The 22,109-nt window shown below is 32.8% G+C and overlaps 1 protein-coding gene across 1 annotated transcript in view; it reads left to right on the forward strand.

Moving 5' to 3' along the window:
* The window catches only part of LOC130446817 (POU domain, class 6, transcription factor 2), a 166,182-nt gene that overhangs the window by 132,893 nt on the left and 11,180 nt on the right, over nt 1–22,109 (forward strand). Inside the window, exons 3-8 of the mRNA XM_056783292.1 lie at nt 5,123–5,294; nt 6,639–6,791; nt 7,247–7,486; nt 8,777–8,938; nt 9,948–10,520; nt 14,973–15,153. Coding sequence (XP_056639270.1) covers nt 5,123–5,294; nt 6,639–6,791; nt 7,247–7,486; nt 8,777–8,938; nt 9,948–10,520; nt 14,973–15,153 — 1,481 coding nt within the window. The remainder of the gene's footprint in view (nt 1–5,122; nt 5,295–6,638; nt 6,792–7,246; nt 7,487–8,776; nt 8,939–9,947; nt 10,521–14,972; nt 15,154–22,109) is intronic.

A 22,109-nucleotide genomic window follows, 5' to 3' on the forward strand; every position in this document is an offset into this window, starting at 1 on the left:
CGAACCTACCCCGCCTTTAGAAGGGTTGTAGAACTCGTAGGACGAACAGGACAGGGACAGGCCGACGACTTCAATCACACGATGACAATGTGTCCTAGACACAGAGATTAAAGGGCTTTTGTTGTTCTTATATAAAAGTCGAATTATTTTGCTCACAGTTATTTTTAGAATCGAGCTACTAACGAAACGATAGGGGTAAACAGTACAGTACTTGACCATTGGACAATAACAAATTTAGAATATTGATGATCTAAATGGCAATAAATAAAAATTGTAACTTATTGGTGTTTGTAGCACAACAAAAAACGAAAATATCTACAGCTTAAACGATTTTAAAATGTACGTTGATAGTTACTGTATCCAATTGGGTTCCAAATCCGTTGAATGAATCCGAAAAGAGCGATCTGATATGTCACTGTAGATCATTAATGTAGAGGAGAAAGAAAGTAGGTGATAAGGTGCGTCTCAGGGTTAACCTCAAACTTTTCTGAGCTGTGTCAATCGATAGCGACTTGGATGGATCGGTTTTTGAGAAAGCTAAGCCAGTCGATAAGTGGGATTGACAAACCGTACGTCATATACTCTGAAATTATCAATGGATAGAATACATTCACATCGCTTTCATCTAATAAATATACGAGGATGTATTGACATATAGTTAGCTAAGACCAGTTCCATTTATAAACAAAATATTGCGTTACCATAGCAACGAACAATAACTTATTAGAAGTGTCAGTGTAAAGTTTCACGTCAAAATAGTAAACCAGAGTAACGCAATAAATTAAAAGAAAAAATATGTAGACCGAAATTGTGAAAATCGAAAAATTGGAGTATCGAACCATAAGCAGATTGACAAAGATATGTTTAACACAGATATGACCGATCGGGAAGACCAGTTTCTGTGTCAGTCACCGAAAATATCGATGCAGTTCATGATATGATTTTATCAGACCGTCGAATTGGGTCAAAACGGATATTTGAAGCACTGAATATTTCATACGAACTCGTTCATCATATAGTTCATGTCAATTTGGACATGAGAAAAATTGTTGCAAAATGGATCCCCAAATGTTTGAATGTTGACCAAAAGCGTGCAAGTGTAGAAGCATCGCGTTCGATCTGTGCTCGATTTGAAAACGTTGTAGACTTCTTAAACAGAATTGTTACTATGGATGAGACTTGGGTACATTTCTACGATCCAGAAACAAAACAACAATTGATGGAATGGCGACACTCTGGTTCTCCATGACCAAAGAAGTTTCGTGTCCAAAAATCTGCTGGAAAAGTTCTTGCTTCAGTTTTTCGGGATTGCCATGGAGTAATCATGATTGATTTTTTGGATAAGTGTAGAACAATAACTGGAAATTACTATTCGACATTACTGACCACTCTACGGGAAAAAATTATAGAGAAAAGACGCGGAAAGCTATCCAAAGGTATTTTGTTTTTGCAGGACAGCGCTCCTGCACACAAATCTCATGTTGCCATGCAAAACATTCGTGATTTAGAGTTTAAATTACTAGAACACCTCCTTGTTCACCAGATTTGCCTCCATCCGACTATCATCTCTTTCCTCAACTGAAAAAACTTTTTTTTGAAAGGTCTAGAGACTTTGCAGGTTCGCTATAATAAATGTATCCAATTAAGAAGAGAATATGTTGAGTAATCAAATATTTTAACATTGAAATTTTATTTGGTTCTATAGTAGGCTAAGAATTTTTGCAATATATCCTGGTATTATAGCTGCCAATATTGTTGATCTTAATCTGGTATGACATTTATAACTTTTAGGATCGAATTGAACTTTGTCGAAAATGAAATCATCATTTCTCCTTGTATAAACCAGTAGTTCAATATTTTGGAAGCAAAAATAATAGATATGACGAAATAATTGAAATTGGGTACTAAACTCATAAACTCGGTAGTTTAATTACAAGACAAAAAAAGGAAAACGCCTAAAATTTGAGAATTCCTCGGACGCCGCTGAGTTGAAATACTCCTCTACTAGTACTAGATTTTCCTCCATTTCTTCGTAAGAGCTTGACTGTTGTCTGTATTGTATAAATGTTATAGTTGACTTCCAAGTACAATATGATTATAACTACTAAAATTTAATACTTTTTTTATTGTAATATTTTCGTCACCTAGTTGGATTCACTTGTGAAAATTTTGATTTATCAGCTACCATAAAACCATAGAACTAATATTAAAATTTGAAATACCGGTTTGTAGATGGAATTTTACTATTGAATGAGTGAGAAAAAGCATCGATTTACCACTCTCTATCTCTCTCTACTCGTTTCTTATTCCACTATTCGAAACTTTGACGTCATGGCGATCCAATCATTTTCAATTTTAATGATGATAATAATATCATTTTGAACAACATTTTAATATATTTTTCTTTGCTTCGCTTTTAGTCAAAATAAATGTCATAATTGTAATATATCCGCAGAGCCAAATTAAGTAAAATCTACTCTACAGATATTGTACAAGTAATTTAGATTCTAGTTGAATTTTCTATTCTGTGCTAAAGTAGATTTCAATTTGAATATAGTTTTTAAAGTAATTACGAAAATCGGATCTAATCCCTCGCTTCGTAGAACCCTATCGTACACAATTATCATAAGTACCAACTCAGGCAACCAACCCTTTAGAATAAGCAAGAGAGTATACAGATTGTGAAGGGCGCATTATGAATAAACATGGGTCCGTGCTGGTCGATTCAATTATAGAAGAGAACATACACACACACACATTTCATATTCTGCCGCTAGACTGTCCTGTTGACGTCTTTGTCTTATAGGGAACCCCTTACTCAACGCTCATATTCTCAGTCAACAGGAACACCGTGATTAGGGATCTTGCACCTCTCTTTGTATTCTCGTTTTCGTATTAAAGGACCGGATCTTTATTATCGATATATTAAAACGTTACGCGAAATTTCCCCAATCGTAAATTACTTTTATTTATTATATAGTTGAATACCACAATTGTATAGAGTGACTCATATTGTGGAACGAGTTTATAGGCCAATCAATTTGTTTTCAATTGTTGTTCATTTTTGAATGTAACAAAAACTGTTTAACCTTTTATAAATTTACAAAAACTTTGATCGGTAATTTTATACTTTCGCGGTCACCTCGTTTTTTGCCCTTAGAAAATCGAAAAATCATCTTCGTTTTTACGGCGGATGTATGAAAAAAATTGTGGGAATAAAAAAATGAAAACTTATATTGGTTTCGGGGCTTTAAATGTTCATAAAAATGCACTCATTCACGTATAATTATTGATAATTTTTTTCCAAATAATCAAATGAAGTTGTTATACTTTTTTTTCATAATCTACACAAAAAAAACGAACAAATTGAAAAAAACTGCATACAAAAATGTTGATTTATCATATTTGGACAATTAAAAATAATAACAATTTCTCTTAAAATTGACCTTTTTTCACATATTATCGTTTATACCTTTTTTATTGAGTGATCATTATATGAACAAAAACTTTCTTAAAATCACTTATTGTAATCAAGTGTACAATTTCCTTTATTTTTGTAATTTTAAGATCATTCATTGAAAATTTTATGTATTTTCTATTTAAAATACATATAAATTATATTTTTTTGTCATTAAATATGAAAATATCAAATTTTGAAGTCATAAATATTATTTTAAGATACTTAACATTCAAGAATCATCCATCATACATATTTTTTTTGTAAATATTCACTTTTTTGTAGTTGATTTTGTCAAAAATCAATAAACAAACATTATTATGGTGATTTTTATTTTTCAAAATATACGTTTTTTTCTGTAGATTAACAAAAAAAATATATGAACTACGTTTAATACTTTGTAAAAAAATTATGAACGATTATATCTCAAGAAGTGCATTTATGACCACATTTAAAGTCATAAAAGCATACAAAATCTTCAAGTGAGATATTTCCTATGTTTTTAAAAAAATTCGTCAAAATCGGATGATTTTTCAATTTTCTAGAGTCTTTAAAGGCAGAAAACCATATGAAATCTTTGAGTGAGATATTTCCCATATTTTTCTCAATTTGAGCAAATCTTCAAACTACAAAAGAGATCTTAGATATTCGTACTCACTGCAGGGACTTCTTTAAGAGATTGAAAATTCTGATTCATCTTGCCTCCGTTTGCCTAATTGCCTAATTCGTAACCACGCTTCTCCAATTTCAAAAAAGTCGTTACAAGGCTATCCACTTAGGAACGCGGAGCTCGATCTTCACCTACCTACTCAACGTTCAGAATTAGTTAAGGGCTCGATATTTCACAATGCGAAAAAAATGCACAATCACTTGCCAAATGAAATCAAATCGATATCATCATTTCCTGCATTCCGCAATAATTTCAGGACATATTTACTGGAAAATGCCTTCTACTCCGCAAAGGTCTTCTATTCTAATAAAAATATTTAATTCCCGACATGCATACTGGTTTTATTTTATTATGGACTTATATACTAATTATTACCTATCACTATCACCTATAATTTTGTTATTCATTGTGGTTTTCTTCTATATATTGAAATTTTATTGTATTTGTATCTTTATTTAGTTATTTTTATATTTGTTTTTTAGTTTTTACAAGCTTTTGTCTACAAATTGTAACAATTTTTTAATAATCAAGCATTCCTCCCTCAATTGTATTAATTATGACTTATGGTACACGATCTTAATGGCGACCCATATCATATATGATTAATTCCTGGTGTCTCTTGGACACTTGAGTTCCATTAAGGTATTTTTGTACTTTATTTTGTATCGATCTGACTTTAACGACCATACTTGTAGATAATTATAACCTTTCATACAATAGGCATTTTCAATATTGATGAGAAGTCTGTAAGCAGATAGATGTCTTGATATTCTGGCGTTCGTTCGAGTATGGTCGTTGGATTGTTGAAGCCACGTTTAACTACTTTTTTTATTATTTAATAAGTAGTTTTCATGTTTTAATACAACGAAGCATATAAGAAAAACTCTTGCCAAACTATTATTTTTTGGTGGGTTGAAATAATTTCACATACATGTAACTATTCCATTTAGGACTACATATTAGGATAAAAACTAACAAAGCTCCTTTTGTTTCAGGAAAGTGACTGTGAAAGTAGTATTGGATCTCCCGAACCTGCGATAAGTGCTGAAAACGGTACAGATCTTACAATAACATCGAAACAAACACATAATCGTTCAGAAGAATCTAGTCAAACTGAATCCAAAACAACCATCAGTATGTGCCCCACTTCACACATAAACGGAGCTAGTAAGTAGTACTCTTACTATAACCTATTGTCAAATTTACGAGAAAAACAAACCCTTGTAACTATCAACTAGAAAAAAAATAAAGGATTCGATGTATTGGAACCACACATCATAAATAGAAATAGATAATAATAAGAATAAAAAGGAGAATAAGATAAGCATGTATGCTGTCTCCTGTTTAATTTCTATTCAGATGCCATTTTTCAGAAGGCTCTAAAGAACCTAAAGATGGAATTTAAGGTAATGAAGTAGCAGATTAAAAATCAGATATGGTCTGAATCGTTGATAACTTGTCGGACAGCAATCGATTAATAAAGTAAAAGAACAAAGCAAAACATTTAGTTTAAATATAACACCAAAAAAACAAAATTCCAGCATAACGTTCAACACGTAATACGTAAAAAACGTAAGGAAATTTAAGTATTTGGGCATATGACTTTGGAAAAGACCCGACAGGAATTTCTGGAACTTCGAATGTTTATCTATACCTTTCACGATTAAGATTCATTCAAATGCTACGTGTTGTGTATGCTTCTCTACGGTATGGAATTAATAAATTAGAAACTTTCCAAATGTTGCTGTATGGCAGGGTCCTTGAAATATCCTGAACAGCTAGATTAACAAATGAAAAATACTAAGCGACGAAAACTCTTTGAAATTGTCAAAATCGCATACTTAGGACGTATAATATAATACGTAATATCAATTCCTAAAACTGTTGAGGGCAAGATCAAAGGCTGAAGAGGGATTGGAAGAAGGAAAATGTCTTGGCTGAGCAATATCAAATAATGGGCGAGCCTACACAATATACAGTCGTTAATACATCCCGATAGGAATAGAGAAATGTTGCAAATATCTATTAACGGATTGCAATAGAAGACTACTTTGAATGAAAATATTTCTTAGAATAAGAAGTAGTCCAAAGTGAATTTGTCTTGGGATCTTGTCATTATGTATGGACTGGGACTGTCACAAATTAAGAACTTTTATATTTATGCAGAGTAGAATACATGACACAGAGTTTTCTCTGTTTTCGACATTGTTTCTGGAAATGTCGATGATATTCATACTGAAAACATTGTTTACACCTTGAAGACGGTTACTTGGTTATAGAAACGTACGTTCATGTGTAATTGTGAATGATAGTCTTATGACAGTAGTAGACAGTATTTTCATTAGCTCTGTCTTCAATTGATAAATTACCGGTGGGAAGCTTGGTAGAAAGACTGGAAAGACAATGTAATGAAGGATCCTAGAAAAGCTAGAAATACGTCTCTTCACTTGAAACTAAGCATATATATATATAAAAATACTTTCAAAAAATAAAGTTGTATTTTTGTTTTAGTGGCTGGACTGGTAACTCTTCAAAATCTCCAAAACTTAGCATCTCTTCAAAATCTCCCACAAGTGGCGTCACTAGCAGCAGGACTCACGAATATGGCAACTTTGGCCAATAACCCAGTGAATGCTCCACTTAATTTAAGCGTTAGTGCATCTGGTAAGTTCATTCATATTTTCATAAAAATAGTAGTCATTTAAAACAGATTTTGTACACTCTTATCCTTGTAACAAATCCATAACTTTCTCAATTATTTCTTTGGTTTTTACATAAATTATGATAAGGTATTTTTCTGTTCAAGATCAAAACTTCGAAGCTCTGATCTACCAAAGTTTGAAGTGTCATTGTTTAATCTTGATTAATATCTAGACTATAAGTATCTAATCATAAACTTAAACTTAACAACTTTTATCACATTTCTCGAAAATCTTTAGCCTTTAACTTTGATATTAAACCTTCTTCAGAGGTGCCATATCACCATTCTAATTCCAATCGCAGATGTTGCAATACCTATCATTTCATTTGTTTTTTCTTTCACGATGTGGAATGGTCTACTTGTCACTGAAATTATTCCTCAACCATTAGAAACTGACACTTTCAATTATTTTTTGCAGTAACTACTCCTAGGAGTACGCAACCATTGACAATAGCAGAAACTCCTCCTAGCATAATGAGCAATTCAATGAATAATCAACCACCTCCTCCTCCTCCGCCAGCTCCGGCGTCGATGGGCGTCCCTAATAGTACTTTAATGGGATCCCAACAACCTCCAAGTATGCCGCAGTTCATTTTAGCATCGGGACAACTTGTACAGGGTATACAGGGAGCGCAGCTTCTAATACCTACGTCACAAGGTAAGTTATTGAGACTAAATAAATACAAAATTTTTGAATTTTAATGGTAAACGTAATATGGTGGCTCAAGAGTAGATAAATTAGATGAATAATTTAATATAATCGAAGCTATAATATTTTCTATGTATAAAAAGTGAGATATCTTCATAAATGAATACATTAATTTGGATTGACTGGATAAAAATTAATTTTACAATATAAGGATATACATAATTTACAAATGAACGTTTATTATTTTGTCATAAACACGATGTTATAAGAGAATAATTTAAATAGAGAATTCAGAAAAAATATATTTATAAAATTTATTATACTCATAGAACACCCTGTAACTATAAAATTCTTTCACGCGTTAAGAAATCTAAACACAGCATTTGCAAGTATGCCTAGTTGGTTATGTGTTAAATTAATGCCAATCGAAGCTTGACCAATATAGACAAAAAATGTATGAAACAATTTGAAAAATGTTTTCAAACTGCTACGCCCAAAACGAATTAATTATCATATTTATGTATTTTCTATGATGACAATAAAACAGAAGTTCCGAACGGCTCCGCGGCTCCAAAGGGAACCATTTTCAGACTTGAGCGATTCTCTTTTGCCACTTGAGTCATTCGTTTCCGCGACCTCAAAAATAGTGGTTTTTGCTGCCTCAGAAAGTCGCTTCGCAGCTTCAAAAGGAATCGATTTTGCAACTTGACTGGAGTCGCTCAGCGGCTCCAAAAGCAGCTATTTTCCGACTTAATCGATTCGTTCTTAGGACTTGGGCGATTCGTTTCCGTGGCCTGAAATACCCCGACCTCAAATATATTGGTTTGTGCGACATTAGGTATTGCGACTTAACGATTTGTTTCTGCAGCCTCAAAATACAATGGTTTTTGTGACCTTAGAAAATTGCTTCGCAGCACCAAAGAGAGTCATTCGGTTTTGCAATTGTAGCTATTCGTTTCCATGGCCTCAAAGACCTAGTATTTGCGCCTGAGGAAATCGCTTCGCGGCCTTAAATAGAGTCAGTTTTGAGAGAAATATAAAGTGTTCTAAATAATTATACTGATATGCTCTACCCTTTTTTAATTTATATAAATAGTACGTTGAAAACAATGAACTTCACATCTTCCAGAATTCAGGATTGATGTTGAATTTCTACGATTTAAAACTTCTTCCTAAAATCAGTTCTAAATCAACCATGTGAGAAAATGATTCTTATTCGAGTTTTTTTATACATTATTATGTAGATTTGCTATCTAACTTTAACGTAGGTCAATTACAATTATTTTGTTTTGTGTTAAGGTTTAGCAACTCAAACCATTTTAACAATCCCAGTCAACCATGTAAATAGTTCGGACCAGATGGTGAATCTAGCGCTAAATAATGGTCAAGTGATGCAGACATCTTTAGCCAATTTACAAGCTATGGCTCAAACTAATTTAATATCTAATGCTACAAATCCAGGTAAGTCAGTTTTGGAAAAATCAAATTCAGTCACACGTCATGATCGCTTCAATTTAATTTATGAATTTCCTAAAACAACGTTCAAATAGGTTCAATTCCTAATATTTAAATTATAGTTGAATTATTTTTAAAATAAAACTAGAAACTCATACGGCTCTTTTAACAGCTTTCATGTTGTAATTGTTTTTTAAAAAAATGTGTCATGCGAGGGTTATATGAAAACTTTCTTAACCTAACAAAGAAACAAGAGTTTTTGCCCATAATCAATTAGTTTCAACATACTCTCCTTTTAAATCTGTATACTTAGTCTAGAGGCTCTTCAACCTTTTCAATCCTTCCAAATGATAGTTGCTTGTTTCTTCTGCAAGTCACTGAGGATCAAATCTGGTGAATACGGTGGGTGTTCAACCAATTCGGGGTAGAAGTCGTAAATTTTTGTTTTGTGCAATTCCTCCCTCTACTTTATCAAAAAATGATTAACACAATTCCATATATACAAAGCCTTGGAAATATTTATTCCAATTTATTTATCTCCTAAGTGATTATGTCATTATTTTTTGCCATGTTTGCCAATTTGACAGATATATGATTTAAAAGGAGAAGTATGCTCCTGACGTTATCTTTCAATGAGTCCTACCAATATGTCATGTTGCCTGCCTACTAGGTAGTTAATGTGATCTTAAAATGTCAATTTAGGTTGAGTCCCAGGGATTTGTTGGTATAAATGAGTTCCTCTGCATTATAAAGAACACGTCTCGACTATTCTTCATGTTGTCACCAATCTTCCATAATTTGTCGATTGGTTTTGCTAAATACCAACTAGAAATACCACCAACTGTTACGTATATCTGATTGGTATGGCAATGTGGTTTGCGTAAAGGATATTTTTTTTCGTAATTTTTGTATCGTATTATTTTCAAAATCGACAAAGGAGTCTATTCATAGTGACTCAACAAAATATGTTTTGGAATCAATATATTTACTAACATTGTATTTATCATTTTTCCAGCACCTCCAACTTCAAATGGAACCATCAACCCGAATCTACTAAACCCAGCAACATTGACTCACCTCCTTTCTAACGGATCAACGCAACAACTACTCCAATCCATACCTCAACTTCTTAGTAACAATCCTCATGCAACCCACAATACTTCTCCTTTGATAAATCCTCTCGCTCAACCCCACCTCCCCAATCGATCTCCTCTGATCAGTACCTCTACTTTACTTAGCAGCTCCCCAACACAAACCAACCAAAATAGAAGCCAAATTAATGTTTCGAATATGGGATCATCGCCTTTAGGATCTGTACCCTTGGGGTCCACGTCAATGGGAACCGTGCCCGGTCATTTGGGAACGAGTCAGAGCAGCCATTATGTAGATACTAAGATGCATGGAAGTAATTTGGGAAATATACCAAGAAATCCTTCGCCGGGTGAAAATTGTAGTAGAGTGAATGGAGAAATTAGTATTAATACGAACCACGCTGGTAATTCTAGTCATAATATGAAGAGGTCGCCTAGTTCGCTCTCGCCTAATTGTACAGATAATTCTACTGCTGATTTGTTAGTGGATTCACCAAGTAAGTTTTAAAAATTCAATAAACTTTAATTAGAATTTTAATTGAAATATAAAAATGAGTTAATGTGATATCTTTTTCTTCGACGTCGTAAAAACGGAGGTTGTCGATCCAAATGGCTATTGCCGCACGAGAAACCGCAGCTCTGAAAATTTCTGTAGACGTCTGTCCGAGTTAGCCATGAATTTTGGAATTGCAACTTTCTCTCCTTGATTGTGGTGAGAAGTTACCCGTTTGCTGTAGGCGTACATTTCGAACTCAGTTTCTTCTCTGTGGCTGCATCTATGGTCCAATTTTCGCACCCGTACAGTAGAACAGGAAAGGTGTAGCATTCTGGTCTGGAGTTCAAGGCTGTGGGTGCGGTTTAACAGAAGTGTCCTCGTGTTGCTCAGAGTTTTCCGCGCTTGCTCAATTCTTGATATGATTTCGAGTTTTGAGTAGCATTGCTGGTTGATAAGCGTACCTAGGTATCTTAGAGATGACACTTATTCAATGATCTCTCCATGGAGTCTGAGGGTGACGTTTCATTGTATTTTTGAGAATATCAATAGTTTGGTCTTGAACGTATTCATATAAATACCGAATTGCTCCCTATATTCTACAATAATGTCCATAAAGGATTGAAGTTTTAGTAGGCTATTGGCAACTAACACAGTATCATCTACGTAATGAAGATTGTTTATAATGTTTCCATTGATCTTTATGCCTCAGAGTATTGGTTAAACAGTTTTTTATATATGTTATATACATATGTAGAGAAAGTACGGTACGGCATAAAGTGATATATTCTTCTTTCACTTGATTTACAAAAAATTTTGCCGTCTGGAGAAATAATTTCTTTCACTTGTTGTAAAATTAACCATAACTTCGTCAATTACTGCAGCAACACTTGTTTCTGAATTTTATATAAAAATTTGAAGGTGAAAAATAAAAATTTGAAGACCTAACCTACGAAGATGGTACGATGGTCCTAACAAAGAAATTCTCCTTTTAGCTCATGTTCAATAAGTTTGTCTGCAGATGGAACGATTTTACTTCTTCTAGAACAAATTCTTCCTTTTCAGTCCATTGTCATTGTCATTGTCAAAACTTTGATGGAAAAACTGTTTTTGCTCCACTATAAGCAATTGCTTTCTTTCTCATGTCCAAATTTTTAATTAATATACGAAATACCGCATTTTTTGAAATGCCTACTATGTATTCTAGCTCATACACTTTCAGTTGACGATCATCCAGTATCACTTCGTGGATTTTCTTCAATATTTCTGGAGTCTTCATCTCATTTTGATCGACCACTGAGATGATGGTTTTCGCAGATCGTACAGCCTCGTTTAAATTCTGCTAACCAATATTCCCAGAGTAGTTCAGCTTTTGTATTGGTTGGGCTAATGCCTTTTAAATAAAAGTATTGTATCACATAACGATGACCAATTTATTAATGGCTGCCAAACAAATACTAAACAACGTGGAGTCTTCAGATTTAAAACATATACTGTATAAATTGTGTACTTTCTAATACAGTGGTTTTTTCAAGCAAGTACAGCCACCTCTAGGTCAAGGACCAGATAGTTCTGGGACCATTCTCGTATAGTTTGAATTGCGACTTCTGGCGTTTTAAAAATAAGCAAAATAAATCCTGGTCCAGTAAAGATTTACGTATATCTGCAAAGAACATGTAAGGAAATTCTCGGATAGTGACTTCTTCAAAAATTATGTGAAACTATACAGAAAAATTTATCGTAAGACAATAAAAGCTGTCAATGATATTTATTATAATAAGAGACTCGCCAATTCTCGTAATATTACTAAAGAAACATTGTCCATTGCGACTAAACAAGGCTTCTACATCGAGTATAATATCTACTTCAGCTGATAACTTTAATAATTACTTTGTGAATGTAGCAGCCAAAAATGTATCAAATTCTGTAAGTCCTTCTCATGATCCGCTTTCATATCTCCCCGATCCTAATACTAACTTACACAGTTTATGTCCGTAGTTTTAACAGAGGTTCGCTGTATAATTAATGACACCAAAAATAAATACTCATCTGGAACTGATGATGATGATATAAATCAAACATCGAATCATCGTCCTATTGCACTCATTTCACGTTATCAATATTCAGTGACCTTAAATCATGGTGCGATTCTAATCTTCTGTGTCTCAATGTTTCTAAAACTACCATATAAAAATACATTCCAGTCTTACATATTGCCTTATCTAAAAAATGCATTTGGCATTGAGATCAGTTTCCAAAGAACTGAATTTATCCACCTCCTTAACATTTTATCATGGCCTTATTGAGTCGCATCTCCAATATATCCTTTCATTGTGGGGTACTTGTGGTGCGACTCAATTTGAGTTAATCTTCAAACTACAAAAGAGAACTTACTCAGACTAAACAGCAGGACTTACTGAAGGAACTTCTTTAAAAGATTGTGTGAGTGTTGGTGTAAACAGTGTATTCAGTATAGCAGTTTGAAAACTAACTACTTCAAGGTTGGATTCGATCAAGCAAGTGACAAAGATCGTTTAACCATCGTTTTTTTTTATGTTGTTTCTTCGTTAGGTCAAAAATGTTCCAAACAACCTTAACTTTGTTATATCTTAGAAGGATACGATATTGTAAGTTGCCGGTTTGACTCCTATTGTTTATAGACTTTTATTAATTTGCGTTAATTACGGAAAAGACTACACATCGCAATATTTCATACAACAATTATTTATATTGTGTTGCGTTTAATAAAAAAATCATAATTATAAATAGCACAGGGACACATTCATCCATCTTAAATTAGAGTAAACTCCTGAAACGGCACCAACAATTTACTGATGATCTAAAAATAGCAAATAAGATTCCTCGTCCATTAATTTTAATGCGCGATTAACAAATTATTAACATTAACAATGATATGTATAAAGTTATAGCGCGCACACATATACGTTATTATTACTTAAATTGAGTAATAGATTTATTTGTATTCTTCTTCTTCTATTATGGTAATCACCACTTACGCCCATTGTGTCAATTAAACCAATTGCAAGATGATAAAAACGAATTTACTCTTTTTTATATACTTCCAACAAAAGAAAATTGGAGTTCGATTACTATAAACGTCCTTAATTTTATTAGCGCTAGTAATGGGATTAATTTTTCTTTAGGTCTAATTATCGTCACATATGGTAGACTCGTTAAATCGGAAATGTACAGGATGTTGAGAAAAATTACGTTTTTGAACAACATTGAATTGATGCCTCAAGCCATATCCAATTATAAATATTTGTTTTTATTTGTCTATCTCAAAACTTATGCAGCGACCCTCATACGTATGTATTTATTAAAGTACTTTCTGTAATACTAGGGATAACTAGTGTTTACAGCTGATTAATTAATGTGGAATAACTCTAGCTGCCAAAAATCTTCGTCTTCTATTTCATAATTCGAGGGTATGTGGATAGAGATTTCGTCTTCTGTGCAACAGAATCTGCACACTGTATTCTCGCTAATATAAGCTAAGACAATCCTAGTACTATTCGTAAGCTGCTACTACCTATTACATTCAGCAGATCTTCTCTGGTTATAGTTTCACATGAACGTCTTGGCTTCTCTCAACCCTTGTAGATTATTCTTTAGCTGATACTACAAAAGGGTTTAGGTCCTATCAAGGGTTTGTTTGCCCTTACTTCAGCGAGTCTCTTTCTGAATCTATTGCAAGGTAACTTTATTCTTCTTGTCTAACTCATTTAGCATGCCCAGACATTCTCAAACCAGTTTTTATTTCATGACATTGGAGCTTTGATCTCTAATGGCTGCTAGGCTATCGAACTAGATGATGACCCTTCTTAGATTGAATTGAACATATTTTCCAGTTGCATATATTCTGCTTGAAAAATGCTTAGTGTGTTGTCCAGGCTTTCAGATTAGTTCTGGGCCCGGACACTCCTATTTCAAAACTATCTGCTGTTTTATAGCCATCTGTGTACGATTTGATGCTATTTCTCGTATGTTGGTTTGATCCCATTTGCTCCTACAGCTTAGTTTTGAGGGAAATTTTACTCAAAGTTGAACTTCTTCGATATTTCTTCCTGAGGCATATTATCAAGATTTGATCATTTGTTAAAGATGGTTTTTCCTCGTCGATTACTTTTCTGAACATTCTGAGTGGCGTTTTTTCCGCCATGCTTTCTAATACTATATGAAGAGGTAGAAAATTTGGAATCACTTCTAATTTTGGGCATGATGTCATGTATAGAAAACAGTCTTTATCATTTAAGAGTCAATATATATTTTATATGTTTAGGGTTAATCTTACCTAGATACCTTTCTTTTCACTATATTCCATCAATTTTCATCTGTATATGAAAAATTTATATCTTTCAATTCAAATATTCTTGGTCTTTGCCTAAGATATTGGATGTTTGAAAAACTTATTTTTATATGGTATTTTTTACAGATCAACCTACAATAAACCAGACAAATTCGAATGTAGTAGACGGTATAAACTTGGATGAAATCAAAGACTTCGCTAAAGCATTCAAATTGAGGAGGTTATCATTAGGTTTAACTCAAACTCAAGTAGGACAAGCTCTTAGTGTAACTGAAGGACCAGCCTACAGCCAGAGCGCGATATGCAGGTAAACATGCACTTTATTACTAAAAAAACTCACTAATTGAATTAATAGATCGTTTATTGAAAATAAGTTATTGAATTCTCCTTAAAATATACAGGGTATTTGATTAGATTAGACAGACATCCGAATTTATGCTTGATCAAGGCATAATTTAATCAAGTTTAGTAGCCTCACTAATGTTATAGGTCTTATACTAAAACAAGTATTCATTCAATACTGTCCAACTTTATACTTATTAATGTTTTTTATTTGTTTTTTTGTGGTGATTTGTCTTGATAACATGTAAAAATGAACGTTTCGACCTACTTCGGTCTTGATGGAAATATTTTGATAAGTAGATCGAAACGTCATTCTTCAAATGTTATTCCAATCTGATTTTCATGGGAAAGAAACATAAAAACAAAACAAATCAATACGAAAAAGCAAGAATTTATAGATCTTGAGCTATAGCTTCATAAAATTTGCAAGAAGTTTTATTAATATAAAAAATATAGAATTAAAACCATATTAAGCAACCTCGTAATTCAATAGACACCTATACACAAAAGATGGTCGAGGTTCGTTTAAATTTCGTCGTGTGGCTGCTCTTAAGTCGGTGGAAGATGGTACAAATTGGATTTTACATCCTACAATAGACATACACTGCAACTTCTCAGCAAAAGGAAATTAACAAAACATCTGTTAAGACGTTAACCAGTCAGAATATTCGATTCGCTTTCTAAAAAACGGAAAATCAGTTTTCGAGGTAAATTTGTCTGACAATTTTCCGACTTTAACCTGAAGACGTCAGCACTTATCGTCATAAATTGGGAACTGCATTTGCGCATGAGTCGTAGTTTCTGTTTGACAATCGTATAAGTGAGTCATTCGTTTTTGAAATTTAATACGCTCACTCAAATTAAAAAAATAGTTAGATACTGGTTATACTGTAAAATTTTGAGCAGCTAAAGGCAAACGTGTTCGTATCATTTTGACCAACGAGGAGCGTTCGAAACAGACAAAAACTTAATTGAAAAAGTTCAACAAACGTTAGTAGACGACCTCAGGATCAAGATTATAGAGTTGGAAGAGGCTATCGGCATATCAGAAGAACGCATGCGTAAACTTTCCGCGCATTGGGTGCATCGATTGCTCATTTTGGACCAAAAGCGCATTCGGTGGAACATTTTTCAGGTCTTATTGATACGGTTTAAACAAACGAAGTCGTATTCATAACTGCAGATTTAACTTGGATCTATCTCTACACTCTTGAATAACAAAAAGTGGATGGCAAAGAGTGAACCTGCTCCGAAAGAGGCGACTGGAAAAGTGATGGTGAAATTGCAAGAAGCGACTGCATTTTAAGAAAAACAAAGTATTTTTCCTTGACTTTTTCTGTTTGCTAACCTCAAAGTTTCACTTCTAGAATAGAGATTTTCAATAGATAAGTACGTTACCTCTTACCTAAATGCCTATTTTGAAAAGAAAGACGGCAACTGTTATTTGGAAGATTCTAAAAGAAATGATTATGGAAAGAAACCTCTTGTTTCTTTGTTATGTCGGAAACTTTTCAGACATTTTGTACTCCAACCAATGTCAATAATTTTATAAAATGAGGACACAAAAAATTGTTTTCGCATTGTATGAAGAACAAATTGTAATCATGAAAATTTTTTTTTATTTATTCATATTTCCCTACTTTTCTATTGAATTTTCTACCAGATGTCACTATTTCTATGAATATATTCTGTAAAGTTGTTATTCTTCTCCTTGTTTCGTTTTTTGATAGTTTTTATATGCACTACCGGTCAAAAGCTTTTGCCCACTCCTTAATTCATTCATTAAATTTCAAAATTACAAATTTCTTTTTCATATTGTCAAGTACCACTTAGCCCTGTGAGACGCAAAAACATGCTGAGATTTATATTTTTTCGACATCATTTTGTGAAGTTCGTAAACTAATTCTTTTCCATCTCGCAAATTCAGACTGGTAAAACCAAGTAACTAACGGATGATAATCGTCCATTAATTGCAAGTCTTCATAGTATAGGCAGAATTTACCGTACCATTGCAGCTGAATTGAAAATTCCTCGACGTACCGTGGATTGTGGAAAAATATGCATCCACCTGGAGCTTTGGCAATAGAAAATGTTCAGGATGGTCTCGTAAACCCACAAACGCTGAAGACAAACGTATGTTATTGATCAGTGAACGTGATCGACGCTCACGGGTCATATAGTGAAAAATGAATTGATAGGAGCTGGTCATTTCAGAAAGATGGCAATGAAAAACCTTTTCTGAGACGTTAAAATATAATTGAGAGGTTGCAGTAGACTAAATAACATAACAATTGGACGCATAAAGAATGAGAGAGAGTTCCATGGACTGATAAGTCAAACTTAGAGGTTTTTGGGTCTAAAAGTGTTTGTGTTAGTGTTTTTGTTAGTTCCATCTGTTATATTAGCTGTAAAATATGGCATAGTCAGAAAGTAGTGTCCTACTTTCACTTAACATTTTTGGAATATCCTGAAAAACAAATGGAACCAAATAGATGACGAAATTGCAACTGAAAATGCCAAAAATTGTGCACCGTTATAATTCAAAAAATAGAATTTATTATTACTATATTTCTATCTATATGAACTCTTTAAAATATAGATAAAAAATGGATCGTATTGTTTTTATTTTTTTTGTATCAGGAAAGATTATTTACGACAATTTTTTTTTATTTTTAAATACAATCCGGTCCATATGTATGGAATAAATTCAAGACTCTAAGAAATTGATCAAAAAATCTAGATAAACGTCACCAAATTTTTCCGGAAAATTGTCCAAATAGGAATCTGAAAAGTAAATTTTAAGCTCATTTTACAACCAAGAATCCCGAATTTCTTCGGCATATTCTCAAGGATCTCAACATATTGCATCTTTCTCCTTAGCTGTCATTAAATTTGCAAATTCTGTATCTTTAATCAAGCTCTTAATCTACGTCTTTAAAAAGATTTCCTTTTTCCCATTTCAAATTTTGCCTCTGATTATGCCGAAAAACATTTTCCTCCTTTTTCTAACTCATTGTTTTGACGTGTAGTTATGGAAGTAAAACTTTATCATTAAGACTTTTCCAGGTGTTGAGATTACCTTTTGTATCCAGCCTCTTTTTGTTCACTGCACCATTAACTGTGCCTTAAAAAAATAAGGGTCAATAATTTTATTGTTAATGATACCAACCCAAACGTTGACTTCTTTAGAATATTGAGTGTGAGCCTCACACATCCAGTGAGGATTTTCTCTGCTCCAATATCTATAGTTCTGTTTGTTAACAATTTAAATGAAACGTCGCTTCATCAGAAAAAACTATTTTGTTCATTAACTGCAAATCTGCGATCACTTTGTCCACCATCAATTCACAGAATTTTGTTTTATACCAGGATCAACTTCATTTAACTCCTGAACCAACTGAACTTTGTCTTTATGCAAACCTGTCAGTATAGATGATTTACTCATTGTCGGCGGCAAGTTCTCGAGTTGTCTTATCCTCAATCTCTAGAAGTACATCTAACTTTTTTCATTAAATCCCTTTCCAATAAGGTTCCATACGAGCATCTTCCTTATTTCAATTTTTCGAAGGGGTGCTTATAATTTAGAGTGAGTGCTTGAGGAGAATAATATTTTCATACTGTAAATTGTTAATTTAAGAATAAAACTCGACCTGTTTCATGTTTTTTTTTTCATATGGACCGATTTGAATATTCTAATTATATCAATACCCAACAAGTATCAAAATCCCTCTACAGTTTTTTGTATTTTCTATAAACTAAAAGTGTGAATAGTGATTATTTCGGCCTATATTATTATGTATCCATACAAAACCTGTAGTTATATCACACATACGTACAGCAACAGGTGGATTATTTTATATTTTATTAGATCCTCGAAATAACTACACATTTGACATATAAATAATATTCAAATGTGGTTTCTACATCATTGAACATGTAATTCAATTCCATCATCGACAATTTTCATTGATAATAGTTTGATTGGATATTTAACTGCATTTAGTTGAACAATTATCGAAGTGTTTTGACACGCAGTTGATTTAAAAGATTCCACTAGAAACTCAAACTAAAATTGTACGAGATAATCGATATTTCTTGATATTCAGTTCATTTTTCTTCTAAACAATATAAGTCGTAGATGTATAATACTTTCGGAAATAATTTTACGATTTATATAAATTTTTAATATTACAAATTGTGTATTTTACTGCAAAAAAAGAACGGATACGATACTGTGAATGAATGCGAAAGTATAGGCGTTGTATACTTACTTGAAAAGCAAAAAATTTTGCGAAAGTGAATAATGACAATGAGACGCCGCTGAAGACGGTGGACTAATTATAAGAGACAATAATAGAAATGAAAAAAAAAAAACAATCAATAGCACTAGAAGCGTATATAAAAGAGTAAAAAGGAAATTACAACTAATCGGATCAAGATCAGGAGTATTTATGATGGAAAGGGGGATAAAACAAGAGGACCCTCTAAACCCACTATCGTTCATATTAATAATAGTAGAAATACTTAAAAGTGTGAAGAAACGGAAACACCTACAAACAAAAGCGGTTGATCGTCTGGATCATGACATTCTTCTGACGAAGCTATCCAACATTGATTCATTTACCAACTCTTTTATGTCATACCTCACAGATAGAAAACTCACAGTTACACCATGGTTTCAACTTCATAGAAATTAACGCGTCTTCTGGAGTACCCCAGGGTTCAGTACTTGGGCCACTAGTATTTTTAATACTTATAAATGACATTGCATTAGAATTAAATTTTGATGTTTTCCTTCATGCAGATGATTTAAAGCTATATCATTCCATATCGAACATTAATGTCCGCCAATTTTTTTGTCAACATTTCAAAGTGTAATACCTTATCTTATCATCTTATTTCTAATAATTTGCATTGATGTTACATTTGATAGTAAATTAAACTTTTTTGAGCATATCAACATCCTTGGGGTAGCCTTTAGGGACCTCGGTTTTGTACCGAAAAACTCTAGGCAGTTTATCGAAGTTAAAACCGTATCTTTACTTTTTAATACATTCGTTCTTCCAAAACCATAATTAGCTTCTCTTATATGGAAACTAAGCTACCAAACTCATATCAGAAAAACAAATAATATTCACAGAGAGTATATTAATATTTATCTACTACAATGAATACTTCAAAACAAACTGTTACAACGCTGTAATTTGAAAGATCTAGGCGACTAGACGTATGTGCTCTTCTTTGATATTCCTCCAAAAATTATGAAGGTTAAAATTTACTGTCCAGAATTACTGGGTCTTTTGAGAATACATACTTCTCCAGTTTCCACCCGGTCCCACTCTTTATTCCTCTTTCCAGCTGATAGAACTAAGGTTTTCAAATTTTTTCCTTTATATCGATTGAATCAGTATCACTATCATATGAAGAGATCTCTGCATATTTTTTGCAGCACTATTTCTAACATGAAAAAGAAAGATTTTTATCGTTCTTTAACTTTTTCATTATTGAACTTATTCATAACAGTTTATTATGCTCCTATTTAGTTGCATTTCCGATATGCCCTTCCCTTCTGGGGTATGTGTGGTGCGTCTCAATTTGAGCGAATCCCCAAACTACAAAAGAGAGCTCTTAGATATTTACTCTGACTAAATAGCAGGGCTCACTGCAGGGACTTCTTATTCATCTTTGAATCCGTTTGACTGCCTCGTAAGCACGATTCTTCAATTTCAGAAAAATCGTTGCAAGACTATTCAATTAGGAACGCGGAGCACGACCTTTACCTACCCACTCCACGTTCAAACTTAGTTAAGGGCTCAATATTTTACAATGCAAAAAAATGCACAATCACTTGCCAATTGAAATCAAATCGATATCATCTTTCCCGCATTCTGCACTAATTTGAGGGCATATTTACTGGAAAGTGCCTCCTGTAAACGACTTCTATTCTAATAATAATATTTAATTCAGTACATACTGCATACTGGTTTAATTTTGCTATGAACTTATATTCTGATTATAACCTATTACTATTACTTATAATTTTGTTATTCGTTGTGGTTTTCTTCTGTATATTAAAATGTTATTTTATTTGTTTTATTTGGAATGAATAAATAAATAAATAAACCAATACAAACAAACATAGGAACATGATCCCTATAAACTTAGAAGACTTACTATATGCAGAAGACATGTTAATTATGGCAGAAAATCACAAAAAGATCGAAACATTAACAAAAATTTGGAAAGGAAAAATAGAAAAATTTAATACGGACATTAACAGAGAAAAACGCAAAACAATGATAATGAAAAGAAAATCGGACTAGTAGCAAAAGAAGAACAAGTCACAACTTGTGAATAACTTTGAATACTAATAGAAGATTACGGTAAAATAGATGCAAACAGAATAAAAAAGCAACAGATATATACTATGGTTTGATTAAAACAGTGTTCAATAAGAAGGAGATCTCAAAGAAAGTAAAACTGAGCATATACAATAAAATAACAGTCCCAGCACTATCATATCATATGGAAGTGGAACGTGGGTAACTAACAATCAAATAAATAGTAAAGTAAACACAAAAGAAATAAAGTACCTACGAAAAATAATAAAAAAACAAGGATAGATAGAATAAGAAATGAAGTTATAAGAAATAACTTACTACAAGAAACGATAAAAACAATAAAGAACAGAATCTTAAATTGGTTTAGACATTTAACAAGAATAGAACAAGATATATTAACAAAACGGATATGGAAAGTAAGATTTATAGGAAATAAGAGAAGGGGCAGATCAAAAAACATAGAAAAAACAAATGGAAGATGTAGGAAAACAAAGACAATAGACAATAAATCAAATAATGTTACCGGCACAGGAGAGGAAAGATGTAGTAAATGGGTAAATAGATAAAATACATTTCCAAC

This window comes from Diorhabda sublineata, chromosome 7, assembly GCF_026230105.1.
Source record: "Diorhabda sublineata isolate icDioSubl1.1 chromosome 7, icDioSubl1.1, whole genome shotgun sequence".
Classification (NCBI taxonomy): domain Eukaryota; kingdom Metazoa; phylum Arthropoda; class Insecta; order Coleoptera; family Chrysomelidae; genus Diorhabda; species Diorhabda sublineata.